This window comes from Amphiprion ocellaris, chromosome 20 (genome assembly GCF_022539595.1).
Source record: "Amphiprion ocellaris isolate individual 3 ecotype Okinawa chromosome 20, ASM2253959v1, whole genome shotgun sequence".
In the NCBI taxonomy this organism is placed as follows: domain Eukaryota; kingdom Metazoa; phylum Chordata; class Actinopteri; family Pomacentridae; genus Amphiprion; species Amphiprion ocellaris.
This window is the reverse complement of record NC_072785.1, coordinates 19908065-19922845: the sequence shown is the minus strand read 5'-3', so window position 1 is coordinate 19922845 and position 14781 is coordinate 19908065. Positions and strand designations below refer to the sequence as shown.

The 14781-nt window shown below is 39.5% G+C and overlaps 1 protein-coding gene across 7 annotated transcripts in view; it reads right to left on the bottom strand.

Moving 5' to 3' along the window:
• The window catches only part of ralgapa2 (Ral GTPase activating protein catalytic subunit alpha 2), a 99470-nt gene that overhangs the window by 49049 nt on the left and 35640 nt on the right, over window positions 1-14781 (bottom strand). For 5 of the 7 annotated variants that reach the window (XR_004848689.2, XM_035955700.2, XM_035955704.2 and 2 more), the window contains exons 16-26: window positions 14519-14698; window positions 11801-11947; window positions 11293-11415; window positions 9388-9473; window positions 9195-9285; window positions 8881-9054; window positions 7982-8161; window positions 7012-7205; window positions 6579-6677; window positions 5142-5297; window positions 1155-1283 (exon numbers count right to left, since the gene is read on the bottom strand). Coding sequence is in view for 6 of the 7 variants with exons in the window: in XM_035955700.2 (XP_035811593.2) it covers window positions 1155-1283; window positions 5142-5297; window positions 6579-6677; window positions 7012-7205; window positions 7982-8161; window positions 8881-9054; window positions 9195-9285; window positions 9388-9473; window positions 11293-11415; window positions 11801-11947; window positions 14519-14698 (1559 nt within the window). In the remaining variant the exon portion in view is untranslated. The remainder of the gene's footprint in view (window positions 1-1154; window positions 1284-5141; window positions 5298-6578; window positions 6678-7011; window positions 7206-7981; window positions 8162-8880; window positions 9055-9194; window positions 9286-9387; window positions 9474-11292; window positions 11416-11800; window positions 11948-14518; window positions 14699-14781) is intronic. The other 2 variants (XM_035955705.2, XM_035955703.2) reach the window with 2 other exon arrangements.

Here is a 14781-nt window from a genome sequence, read left to right as displayed (position 1 = left end):
GAGCAGCTGTGAAACTAAAAAGAGGTAATAAATCTATGATGGAAGATATGAAGATTTCAGGCAACCAAAAAAGGAAGAAGTAACACATGTAAATGTCCATCTAAAGTGTTCTTTATATATCATGTAGTTGGAGATGGTTACATTACCTGAACCATGCTTAGGTTTAAATCCGTGCACAGTGGAAGCAAGTAAACACTGAGTGGTTATTGTATTAGTCTGTCAACATAATCTCAATTAATTGCTCCAAATCAGGTCACAGTCCACTGCAGGCCTGTGTGTTCACATGAAGCTATATTATCAAATAATTACACAAGATTGTGCCATCAAATGTTTGCACTCATTTTGAGAAAAAGACCACGGTACCTAGTTAGTTTAATATCATAATACTTTGCTAAAAAATAACTGCAACACATTGGTTTCCAAAAGTAATTACGCACAACAAAGTTCCATTAACATATCACATTTAATGCTCATGTGTCTGTATTTAAAGTTTCTCAATAATCACAACTATTTGTTTTATTTGTAATTAACTGCTCTTTCTTCCTCTAATACAGCTGCAGGCTTCTACTAAAGATTTGTATCTTCAAGTTTTGTTTATATGCATAACATGCATTTTTCTCTAAGCACAAAGAGTTTAGTTTATTCAGTCCCAAAGATGGAGGAAAGTAATGATGAATAATTATATGTAATATTAGGAAAAATAATTTGTAGGTATAAATTCAGTCGTAGTTGCTCAGTCCTATATTTAGGTACAATGATTCAACATCTGAAGACTGCATTTGTGATTTTCTTGCAAGCCAAAGAAAACAAAAGAAGCTTCAAACATTTGTACTATTTGGTCCTTTAGACTCTCTTCTTATTTCTGCTCAATTTCACAAAAACACTGAAATAGTTAAAAGTCAAAAACTTCCAAAAAAAAAATTAAAAAATTACTACGGGGTACTTTGTTATTGATGGAACACGTCTGTAGATCATTACCTATAAGGAGGACCTTTGACTTTGCATTTTATTGAAATCTTTGTAACCATGATTTCCTTTATTGTTCTGTTCCACCAGAATTACTCAAAAAATTTTAAATATATGGAATATACTATAGCTTCCTTTTTGAATAATAAATTTGTGTGTGGCTCATATAATATATCTGAATGTTTTACCTCTAAGGAGTCAGAGGCGAGGACGCAGGCAGCAGCAGTGATGAAATCTCCAACCAGCATAGTGAAGCCTGGCAGGCCAAGGAAGAAAAATCGAGGAGAGCAGGAGCGAATGATGGTGTTCAAAACATCCTGATAACAAGAACAGACACACATAAATATTAATAGGAGGCAAACAATCATTTCTGCATTGATGCCTCTGTTATTAGACACAGACAACGGACTTGATACAGGAATACACTGAATTACAACTCAACCAAAACTGAATTTCTTTGCAATTCTCCAGTATGTTTACAGTTACAGCTTGGGGTTTTTGCATTTGGTATGAGCATTTGGGTCTTGTTAATGTGGAACGAAGTAGTAAGAAATACTTTGCCATGTGAGAGATGTGGCAGGGAGAAAGCTTTTCACTTCACCAGGTAGGGTAAGCATTTTTAAAAGTGTTAAGGAGAGTAAAGCACTCAACAGTACATGCTACTAAAGGACATAAAAAAAGAGAGTGGTAAAGAAACACAGAAGAAAAAGAAAGAGAGAGAGCGAGCGGAAGAGAGAGAGAGAGAGAGAGAGAGGGAGAGAGAGAGAGAGCAGATGGATTGCTCACAGTGGATAAGAGGGAGAGGACAAAAGACCAACTTTCATGAGTCACATGTATGTACACACACAAGCAAACCTGTAATTAAAGACAGAGACAAGGTATTGTTTTGCTGAAGTACAGGCAGCGCAGTGGCAGATGGGTGCTCTTTCAATCCTGACATATGCTGTTCTGCAGAGGGTTCTGCACAAACTGCTCAAGTATGTACAGTGTAACACCACACTAGACAAAAGCATAAAAGATGTTAACAGGTTGTCTATGCTATATTTAGACCTGAACCAAAGAGGTTTTTTCTTATTCACTCTCCAGTGACAGAAGAAATGCTCTTGTTCATTAAAAAGAATATTGGTATGAGAATGCAGCATCTCAGCAGTAAAGCAGAAAGATTGTTCACCCTCTTATCTGACAAATGCATGTGCATATCTGTGTACAAAGGCAAGGTCCAAGCTAGAAACACCTGCCGTCTTGGCCATAAACTTGTGTAAATCAGACAGTTCAAACATCAGCCTGTTTCTAGCCGAACCAAGGGGCAACTTCACACACACACACACAAAGAAAACCAACAAAAAACACATGTACACAATTTCTCTCTCTCAGTTGCACACACAAAGACACGTACACAAAGTGGACCACTTATCTATCTGTGACATTAATCACCCAAAGCTTTGGTAAACAGGGAATGCAGTTCAACAAAAGAAGGATAGAATAAACACACAGAGGCAATAAGTAGGAAGTCAAACCAACACCAGGACTGCATGTGGAAAATTGGTGGAAAGAGCTTTAGGATTGAGGGCCCATTTTACCTTCATTTTGTTGGTAATTGACCTCTGAAGCATAATGTGCAGTGCAGTCAGAGGTAATTAGCAGGCAACAAACTGTTTCTTGATTGCCTGAGATGAGCATTTTAGAGGAAGCCACAAATGTAGAATGCAAAGTGCTTTCAATTGTATGTGTAAGTACAGGGAACATGATTTGAGGTGTGTGTATAGAAGTCAGAATTGAGAAATGTGGAATGGGAATAACCACGTGTGGTGCTGTGTTGGCAGTAGGAATGGCCCCCGCATCAACAAAAGGTGCATTAACGTAACTCTGAATAGAGCCACCTCAGGCCTTTTTATGTGGCCTCATCTCCAGGAAAGCACACGCTTTCCACCTGCTGGCCTCTGGGGTGACGGGGTTCACTCTGGCATTTCATCACTCTGCACAGTATCAGACATTTTTTGCATTCATTTGCTAAACATGGTCATTTCCAGTTTAGTATGGGATAGATTTCCTGTTGCAGTTCACACCCTGTTTCACTTCACAAGCTGTTGGGAAGGGATATAACCCAAATGCATGACTAAAAGGTCACAGGTTTAATTAAAAGCCTCATCAGCGATCTAGCAGTCAACCTTCACATTTTAATCTGAGAGTATATAAATTACATAGCACCTCTCTCTTTTGCTGTGGCAAAAGAAACTAAGTTAAGATGTAGTCAGTTTTGCTTAGGCAGGAAAACTGTTTATCTACTTGCACCTATGGTGTTATGTGTAGGTGCTTTCAAGTTCAATGGGTGTTTTAAGTAAATGACTGATGCTTTATCTCACCTTCAGAATGCAAAGTGAATAAATACATAAAGCTTTGTGTGCACTTCACTGCATTTCACAAAATATGCTGTTGACTATTGCAGTCCAGATTGTAGACCTATTAGACAGATTACTGCTATTGTGCTACGGTCATGCCTTTGTGAGACCAGTGACCAGAGAATGACGGGCAATCAGGACAATAGCCCTGACCTTGGCACTCTGTCAGTTGGAAGGAGAATCCCTCCAAGGGAACTGTCATTTCCCTCTTAGCTTAGTTGATTTTAATGGTGAGGATTTACACCGGGATTTCCCTTGTAGTCCATAAAATACGGCTGTTGAAGGCAGATTTTTTTTAGTTGACAGCCAGGTGGGCTAAAGAAAACATTCAACATTTAAGTGAGACTATTTAAAGGTACAAAAACAGAGAAATAACCATATGGAAAAAACTAAACTAAACACAAACAATATGCTAACTCACAAATAGCACAATCATGTAAGGTGACTTGCTCACTAGCCTAGAAGAATAGTAACTTTAATCATGTTATGTCTAATTGATAGATTTGTGAATTTAAAAATGCTTAAATATGCACATGCATGATTTGAAAATATTAGAAAAAGTATTTTTTTTTGTCCTTTTTTAGGTGCAGTGGGGGGTGGGGGTGAAGGCAGAGAGGAAGGAGGAGGGGGAGAATAAGAGCCACTTTCTTATGTTAAGCAGGCGTGCGGCTGTCCTCTATTGTGTGGCGTGAGGACTCTTTTCTCCGGCCAATTTGAGCATGCTTCAGTAGCCAGCCTGGCTCTGGCCCCCTAACGCATTATACAGAGCCACAACAAAAGCCTGAGAATGCTGCCTGGTCCCTCAGTGTGCCCCCCTCATTGCTCTACTCTACTCTACGTTCCCTAGGCTCCCCTCCCACTCCTTCACACACACGCGAACACACAAGCAGCCAGGCAGGCCAGTCTACTCTGGGCCCCTGGCCGACGTGTCAGTCTAACGGAGCGCGACAGACGTCAATCCTTAATTAATCACGTATACACGGCAGGGGCTCAAAACATTATTTAACGACATGGAAAACATTCTAATAAGCTTGTCGCACTGCCAAGCTGCAATAGAAACCCAGCCAGGAGGGCACATATTTTTTTATGCATTTGTGTACATTTAGAAATTATACAATAATGTAAATATATTTCTTTTTTTCCAAACACAAGCATACATACATACATTCATACACATTTGCATCACCTACACACACACACACACACACACACACACACACACACACACACACACACACACACACACACACACACTTTTTTATCCTTGCCTTTTGTTTTAGGGACCTCTATTCATCTCTACTCAGCTTTGTATAGAAGCAATGGAGCTATGCCAGATTTAAATATGAGGAAGGGTGTGGCTAAAAAGAGGCAGAGGATGCCAAAACACAGCATTCTTCATCACCACTGGTTGGCAGGATGTTTTTTTAATACTGAGCCACAATCATAAATTGCAATGCACCTTTTGGACCTGTCTTCACTCCGGACAGTAACTATCCTCAAATTGATCAAAAATACATTAATTGGTACATTTTGTTAAGTATACACACAAAAGCAAAACTGTTTACCTGAATTATGGCAAAAATTACTAGTTGAATAAGAATCATTAAGTAATACTGATTTTTTCCATTAAAAAGTAAAAAGGAAATTGGCAACTACAAATGACTGTTTTCCAGTTTTTAAGCAGAACCAGTGCACATCAGTTGGACAGATGCGCCATCTACTGGTAAAAAAGAAAAAACTACCAGCCTTACATTACAAGCCATCTGCTGGTTGTACCTGATCATCACTGGTGAAGCCCTTGTGCATGATGTGGTAGAGATGCACCAAGAAATCACTGTTAGGTAGCACATCCTGGTGCCTGGTCATCATCTCACAGATCAGCTTGTAGGCCTGCAGCTTGCCAGCCTTGTACTCTGCTGGCAGCATGGTGGCCTGTGGAGGACAGAGCGAGTCACTAAGGTCAATGTAACTCTGAGATCCTGAAGACTTTGACATGCACACTATATGCCGAAGAAATGGTTTGAGAAGTTGATGTATTTGCTTATTTTTCATTCTGCATAAACTTGTCACCACAGGAGTCACTTGCAATCACTGTGAATTCTTTGTGACAACTGTCACTGTTCTCCAACAGAGACACAAATGACAAATTTGCTTCATTTGAATTAACAACGCAAAGCTTTTGTTTCACAAACGTCCTGCTAATTTGTCTGTAGCTGCCAAAACTAACCATTCAGTCGGGTTTTTTACTTGCTCATAGCAATGCAATTTTATTACTTTCTGAGTATTAAAGGATTCTCCAAGAGAAACATCGACCACACCTTAAAACACCTGATGGAGGTGTACAATGATGTTGGAGCCAAAAAAAAAAACCAAAAAAAAAACCCCAAACAAACCAGCATTTAATGAAAACGCTAGGATTTTCACTTTTGGTACATTTCAGTTGGTCTGAGTATCAGAGCTTTAAAGCAAAAATTTACTTTAAATTTTGACAGAAATTATTAATTTATTATTTAAGCTGCAGTCCGTATACCTACTAAACATTAAAACACAAAGAATCATATTTTTAACTTATTTTCAACTATTCGTACCTGCCACTCTGTTAAAAATCTTTACCAAATCTAAACTTAGTATCATGACATTTCATCAAAGTCACTTTATTCTTAGTCTCAGTGAAACACTGAGGACACATTAATGACTCAGTTGTCCAACAGTGACTAGTGACCAACAGTTCTGTGACAAAAAATATTTTTGTCTGACCTAGGCTAGACTGCAGGCTGTGTTTCCACAGTGCAGAAAGGAGAAAGAACTAGGAATACATTAAAAATTAAAGTAGTAAGTATAGTATGAAGAGTCACTTTTTATTTCTCTGTATTGCTAACAGCTGTGGACACTGGGAAAAATGTTGTATATGTTGATTCCAGGATTTTTTTCAAACAACTACAACAACAAATTAGCTTTCATTTAATTATAGATTGTGATTTATGGCAGTGTAACTATGTCACACTGCACAAAAGACATTTGTTTTTTCTAGCTCTTGCCATGGTTGTGCTGTTTCCATAGAGGTGCACAACTTTATATGGCAGTGAAAAATGAGCCCCAGCAGGTAAAAATGTGACAGGAGCAAAAAACTAACAGAAACTTCTTTGGTGTTCAGTGGGTTGATTATTGTGAGTGTTCTAAATGTTGTCTTCTGTGCTTATGTGCTGGTCATACCCTGAAGAGCCAGGATGCAAGCATTCGAAGAGGAGGGATGAAGGCAGGTTGGGGAGGAGAAGACTGGTTGTCCACACTGATCCCAAGGTTGTCCCTGATCTGTAAGCACACGCTGAACTTCACTAAATGAACGTAACCATCATAGGCAATCGTATTAAGAATCTCTGTGTGAGAAAGGAAAGGATAACCCCTCGGCTAAAATGTCATTTCATCCATAAACCTAATTAAATCCTTACAACATCACTGTCTTTCATGCAATGAGTACTTGAAAGCCATCATCATTTAACAGTAAGTTGAGTTTTGTCACTGTGTACTAAAATATAATGCCAACTACACATATTTTAAGAGGAGTATATATTTCTTCTACCTTATGTACAGGGGGGGGGGGGGTGTGTGTGTGTGTGTGTGTGTGTGCACTGTCTCTTAACTGTACCTTGGCCAGCTTGTGCCAGAGCTCATAAAGGCAGGAGAAGACCTTGGCATGGATTTTGGGGCAGCGGATACTGTTGACATCTCCTAGGATACCCAAAATTCTCCTCCACAGGACAAAAGCAGAATCAGCATGCCAACCAGTCAGAGTCCCACCAGCTATGATGCTGACATCATCAGCCAGACACTCACTACTATCTGCATGGCCAGAGAGAGAGAGAGAGAGAGAGGGTTTTGGGTGGTTTGGATTACACAATAGATTATTTGGTTACAGCTATACTTGTACTTGCTAGTACCCAATACAAAGTGAACCAGATTCAATTTTATCAAGGAGATTGGATTCAGTCAACAAATGCAGAAGAACCATGATTAAACCATTTATGATTTAATACTTGCTAAACTATACTAAAGATTAAAAATCCTCAAAGCCATCTTGTCATTGTTTGAGCAGCTGTTGAGCAAATCCTTAGTTTTCCATGCATTTTCCCAAATGCATTTGCGCATTAAGATTTTTGTCCTATTCACGTGATTAATGCACAGAAACACTTTTGGGAAACAGGCACAAATCACATGCATCATCCGAATGAAGTGTGGAAGGACAGTGCCACCTAGTGGGCAGCAGAAGAACTTGTAGGGAGTGAAGGCCTGGAAATTACAGAAATGGACAGTGTAGCAGATCTGAGGTGTTATATTAAAATAAAACTTTTCTCCAGTAAAATCTGGTGCCCTGCAAACACAAGACTTACACAATTACATGTATGGTTCCAAAGAACCAACAGAATAGTTTCATTTATAATGTAATCAGGTAACTGAACAGGATTTGCCACGTAGTGAGAGAGAAGAAACACAAAAAAATGGAAGAGTGTAATGTGAAAAATAGAAATGATGGTAAGGCTGAAATATAGAGCAGGGAGGGTCAATGGTAAATGAAGACTCTATGGTCCATATGATGAGTAGCAGCTAGGGAGCAGTACCCAAGTGGTGTGGCATGTGTAAGACAGACTGATGTATGGTGTCGTCCAGGGGGCAGTCCCGCGGGCACTCTGTGTGCACCAGCAGGGCTGGTGAAGCAGGGGGGTTCTGGGGATAGTGGTAGTGGTTTTGGTGGTGGTGGTAGGAGGGTGCAGAGTGGGGAGGGAAGGCACACTCGGGACCTAAAAACGACAAGGGGAAAGGGATAAAACTGGGTTTGAGGAAGGGAGCACAGGGACACTATGATCACAATGTAGGAAACAGACAGAAGTTCACATACGAGGGTGGGAAGGGTAGAGGGGAAGCTGCAATTTCTCCATCAATGATGGAGTGAGTAGACTTAAAGTCGAATGGTTAAAAGCTGAGGGGATGGTTAGATTTCTTTTGTCCATGAGAATACAGATAAGTGCAACTAAAAACATTATAGATTCGTCTCTATCAAACCACGGGTCACTTTTACCTTCACAAGATTCCCAAATAACAAAGAACACAAGCTGTGATCAGATTTAAAAGATTAAATGGCTAAGTCAGAGAAGTACAGTAGCAGATACCAGGTCTCTTCATCCAGCTATGATTAATTTATCCATCAGGGGTGAGGTTATTTTGGAAGCATCAAATCCTGATATAGATGCAACACACCCCAGATGAACTTGCAAAACTGCTTAACTCTTTCTTACAAAGGAGTTACTTGTATAATCTGTTCTGCTGCTTAGTATGTATCAAACCTGCTTTCACTCCACAGACAGACACTTGAGCAGAATCATCTTATGCACCCTGAAAGGCATCTGCATTATTTGTTAGCGGGAAAGTACAAACACATTGAAATACATTAACAACTTGAATAATTACAGGGCAAAATCAGATTTTAGGTGGATGGGGTGAGTTCTGTCAGCTCCTATACCTGCTAGAGCCTCATTGTGGCTGAGCAGCAGACTCCCGTGGCTCTGGGGATCAGCTGTGACGTCCATGTGAGCTGACTGTGTGGACTGTGTGTCAGCCTCCTCATCAAATGCCTGCCAGGTAACTTCAGCTTCATTGAGGTAGCCGTTGGACGTCTCACTACTCACACTCTCACCTAGGTACGGTGGGTAAATTGGAATGATAGGACATTTAAAAAAAAAAGTTTATTACAGACAAGCATATATATATACAAACAGCTATATAGATGACAACAATTGTTATTTTAAAGATATAATCAGTGGTGTAATGTCTAACTTTTCTCTCTGAGCTTGGGCCGTGTGTAGTTTGCGTGTCCCTCAACATTGCACTCTGTCTCGGCTGGACTACTGCTCCGTCGGATGAGGATCTAGGAATACAGACACAAACATTAAAAGAGGAGAAACTTGAACGGGGGATTCTAGCTTCATTACGTTAACATAACACTATAATACAGGATAAATGTTCTCACCAGTGGTGGCTCATTGCTCTCTCTCCTGGCTTCAGACATCCTGCTGTCAGAACCACAGGAAGTAGGGGAGTACTCTCTCTTCTGGGCTGAAAGACAAGACGTTGTAAAGAGCCCTTGCGTTTAATTCCACTGGCTGAAATGCATTAAAATCAGGACGATAATACACTTTAGATCCCAAGTTTCCCCAGATCATAACAAATTGTTTGAAAATTACTTTAACACAACCCAGGACATGCATAGTCAAAAAGTAGAGGAACATTTTGTCAAACATTGCATGTACGTCTCAGAAAACAGACAACCCTGTGAATTAAACTAGAAATATTACATCTTTGATTGTAGAAGGACTTTTTAAAGGGCCATGAGGATTTTTCTTGATTTACATTCAGTAGTACTCCCCAAAATCCTCTGTGCAAACCATTTGGATTAAACATGTTGAATGCACTTCCTTCCTCATAAAACATTTACAAAAGCTGATTTTTAAGTATTGACATCCTGCATTGTTTAGCTCGATCAGTGCTTTCCATTTGGCTAACATGGCTCCTCACTTCTCTCACTCATGTCTCTTTCTTGTGTCTTTGCTTTTCCCAGTGGGGAGAAGGTGCAGAAAGATGTAAGGATGAAAAGTGAGCAAGAAAGAACTGTATTTACCCAACTATATATACTCATTCACCTCTGTGTCGTTTTTCGAGTTGATATACTCAAGATGTACAGCATCTCAACTGTCAAGAGTACAGACTTTAGTTACAGTGACACCTGAAGTCTGATGACAAGAAGTAGTAATAAAAAAGCTTTAAGTATTCTAAATTATAGTTGCAGGCTAAAAGGTATGAAGTCCTTTTCAGCTTAAGGACTTTGTAGCTGCAAATTTTGGAACATAAAATGAGAAAAGAGAAAAATCCTGAATGTATTTGAGCTTATAACTTAAGGCAACAAGCCAAAGCATGATTCATATTCTACACACATGCAGTAGTTAATTTATGACTACACAAAGCTGCCATTGGTGCCGTCATCAATATTTCCACAGGAAGTTTGTCTAATTAGTATTGCAATCATGCAATATAATTAATTACAGTAAAACTGATTCCACAACAGCCCACTCCCGCCTTTGACTCTCCCATCAAATTAGCTTAGACATTACCTAACCAACCAATAATTGGATTCTGATTGTAGGGGTGCTACCATCCAGTAAAACACAGCATAGGTTACACCTGTGCTCATGAATCTCCTCTTGCCCTGACTATTCACTGATGCATTTAAGGGATTCAGTCGTCCTCAGTCATGTAGCAAATTGAAATCACAGTCAGAGGATGAAAGATAAAACATGCAATTAAGTATCCATTAGCAGAATGGAAAGCACCCAATATTTATTTCCTAGCTGGTCCATTCCAGCATAACTTGGTCTGTTATTGACAACTGTTGATCAGTGCAGTAGTGCGACACCGTTGGTAAAACTTTGTATTGCAGATAAACAAAGATGAACTAACAAAGGACTCACTAATGGAAAAAACACCTCCATAGCACTAATGAAGGTCTAAAAATTCATAGGGAACCTTCAAGTGTTTAAATTCATTTGTACAATATGAGAAAATGTTTATCTATCAAAGGAGTCCCTCACTGGGGTTCAATGATACAACTCAAGTACCACTAACTACCTTAACGTCTACAATATCTGTCAGTGTCAACAAAACAAGGGAACATAACAAAGCCATTTCTACTAAATTACTTTAGACTGTATTAAATTTCAAAGGGCGTGACGACAAAATAAAAACTGAGCTGAAACTGACTTTCTTTTCAAGTATACCGAATGGTTAATTTGTATCACAGCCTAACTGTATCGACTGAGGGTATACTTCCAGTCAAAACAGAGATTGATCAGAAACTAAAATCACTTGGGTGTGTATATACCTGGTAAAGTGTCAGACAGCTGCTGGGTGATGTCCGAGGTGCTGCTGCTACGTGGCAGGGGGCTCTCCCTGCCTCCCAGCTCCTCTTCTCCCCCACACTCTGACAGCTGACACTCCTCCACATCTGACAATCAGGAGAAAAGGATATCATTAGGCAGAGCCAAGAGACCAAACACACGGTAAATCTTAAAATTGGAACACGTTGGGATATGTCGTGTTATTTTTAGGGATTTTTAGAAACAGCACAGGGGAGGATTTGACGTTTATGAGGATATGGAGAGAAAGTAGGACATGCAGTCATGCAGTGGTGATGCATACTCTTGACATATTCTTGTTACCGGCTGTACAATACAATACAAAAGGGCTGTCCAGAGCATTTTTTAAAGTATGTTCAGTATGGTAATACTATCACAACAAACAGAAAACATGAGAGATTGTGACTGATGAGTGGGAAAAGCAGGTCGGAGATCACAAACACAAACGGATGCAGCTCTCAGAAAACACTTTACCTGAGAGTCTGTGAGAGCAAGTAGAGTTACCAGAAGAGATACCAGGCAAGAAAGAGCTCACAGTGTGGAGCAGCATAGGAACACTTTTAGTAGCGGGCAAAGCCTCGTATAGATGAACACAGTTGCTGATGGACTGGCTTCGCTTAGCTTCCATCAGGGAAAGAGAAAGAAGAGGAAAAAGAAAGAGACAGTGGAGACAGAAAAGAGGTAAAGAGAAGAAGATAATATTCAGCGACAGCAAAGTACGAAATGCTACAAAGGAGCTTTCAATACTGACTACATTTGATCAGCAAAACCAAGCAAATAAAGCACAGTAGGACAAGAGCTTGACCGTAACATGTCCAAATTCAGAGTGGAATTTGGAAATGAGGGGAAAAAAATTGCATCAAAACTATAATTGTGGTTTTGAGAGTGAACTGTAGTATGTCCTACATCAGAAGAAAAAAATCTGAGTAAAGTTACTGAAACTATAAATTCAGAACAATGAGACCACAGTGTTGTTGCATATACCAATGCTGTTTGTGTAGCATCACAATATGAAAGTTTGACCGCTAGTGGAGACTGATGTTGACATTTGCGAGTTTAAAAATTCATCATACCGACAAGCTTAGTTATACATCTTTTAAAGCAATATTACAACATAATTTACATAGTTACAGCCACATTATAACAAATTAGCACTGAAACGACATAAAATCCAGCAGATACATATTACAGAGCACACTATAATAAACTGTCCTAAATACAGTAATATAAACAACACAGACTTGCACATGAAGAAAATGGGTAAAAGGCCAACAATAATAAAAACTTTTCAATAAAAGAAAAACTTAATCAATTTCATTTTTTATTAAAATCATTAATTTATTAAAAGCAGAGTAGCTGTGATATGTATCGACTCATTAGTGAGATAGCTTGTCTGGCTCTTGATAAACCAAAATGCAACAAAATGTCATCTTAAAAGATTGTGTGTGACCTACAAGACAATCTTTGCACGTGAAGAATAACTGTTTATAAATAATAATGATGGCATACTGTGGATAAGTTTAATTGAACACAATTTTTTTTTCAATTTTCTATGCTGATTTGTCGAAAATTCCTATTTATGTATTAAGCTGCACATTTTACAAAAAAAAAATCTCCAAAGTACAATGTCTACGGTATGTCTATACCATGCCGTTAATTACTGCTCATCACCTTTTCATAAGCTGCTTTTGTTTATTAGACTAGTACATGCAGTACTTGTGTATTCATGGTAAGCATTTGAGCATGCAATTTAACTAGATGCTACTAGAAAAAAAATTACCTGTGTACAGACCAATTCTATTACATTTGATCTAATCTCCTGTGTTATCTTATATTACAATCTTGACATAAATTTGTATAATTATAAGCATCCCCACAATGGCAGTGAGAGCAGGTTCTGGTTCAACTAGGCCTCTGTAGCTGTAGAAGCTTAATGAGCACCATAATGAAATATTGAGCCTTTTCCTCTATTATTAAGACATGATCTCAGAACAATATTAGTTTGTATTTGCATGCATAAGTGTAACCAAGTTTTGACAGTTATCAATGCTGAGGCATTGCCATTGTGTCTGGATAGCACTTCAAGCTTAATCTCAAAGAGAGCAATGAAAGAGGACAGTTCTATTCTCTGCTTTCAGCACACTTTAATTACGCCTTTTAGTGTGAGAGATACATCGTCTCTGCTACAGCCCACCACTGCTTCCCATTTATGCATATTAATGAGCATTAATTACACTCTTAATGAAACTATCAAAAACTGCCATGCAATTGATGTGTGGGCCTTCTCTTGAGGAGTGGGGAGGAGGGCTGTTGGGCCTTTGAAGATCAATGTGGGAGAAATCCAATTAGGCCAAAGAAAAGGAAGGGAATTTGAAGCGGTAGTGTTTAATGCCCATCTTTGCTTGCAAGCAGCTACAAATAAACAGACTAACAGAATAGGTGCATAAACATGCACAAGACTTATAATAGATGTGTCAGCCCACACATACACACACAAGTGTGCACATGCGCACACACACACACACACCTTGTAAGACTTCATCCTTCAGGCACAAATACATCTGCTCCTTGCTCAACAAGCTCGTCATTTCAGAACATTGGTGGTAATTGGGGAGGCGGAAGGCCAGGAAACAAAACGGGATCGTCTCTGTCTTTTATCCCCCACATTAAGATTCTGTCTAGACAAAATTAAGACAAGCAAGACAGGCACTGCAGCTACTTATAACTCCACTGCCTTCCAACTCAACTTATAATTAGCCTGCCACTCTCCCATCAGATAAGGGGTGTTTGCAGCGTCCAAAGCTGGCCTTTGACATGCTGTCGGGGGGATTGTGCTGTATGCCTGCAATCAAGCTGACATGGAAACATGTTGACATTGGCTAGTGACATGTGAGGGAAACAATGGGGGCCATCTGCTGGCTCTTTTGTCTTTGGTGCAGGGTCTTTCAATGGCACCTGGGCTAGTGTACACATGGACCTGTCTGGAGACCTTCACACACAATAAACACTCTGTACTCTGATAAACCCTGTGGCCTGAAGTTGTGCTTCAAAAGCTTATCAGTACTGCAAGTATAGAATATTAAATACAGGAAGATTGTTTTTTAAATGTCACACCATTCCATTATTTGTCTGTTTTGATGATACAATAACATACGGCTATTGCAATAATACCGTTACATCACAGCTACTCACCAGATGCCTTCTGTCGGACGTTGTTACGGGCTGTTTCAACACCGGGTGCTCCTGAAGTAGTGGCTGAGCGAATCCTCATGGGCTCCTGGACTCCCGGCCCAACTTGTTCCCCTTGGTTCCTCCAACTGAGTGAGAATGAGCGTGCAACAGCTGCCCCCTTGTGAGAGTCCTGGATCACTCCTGACAAGCACAGAGCAACACTTTCTTGGTACTGAAATGCCAGTGGACATTTTTCCATTAATAATCAGCTAAAGCACCACCAA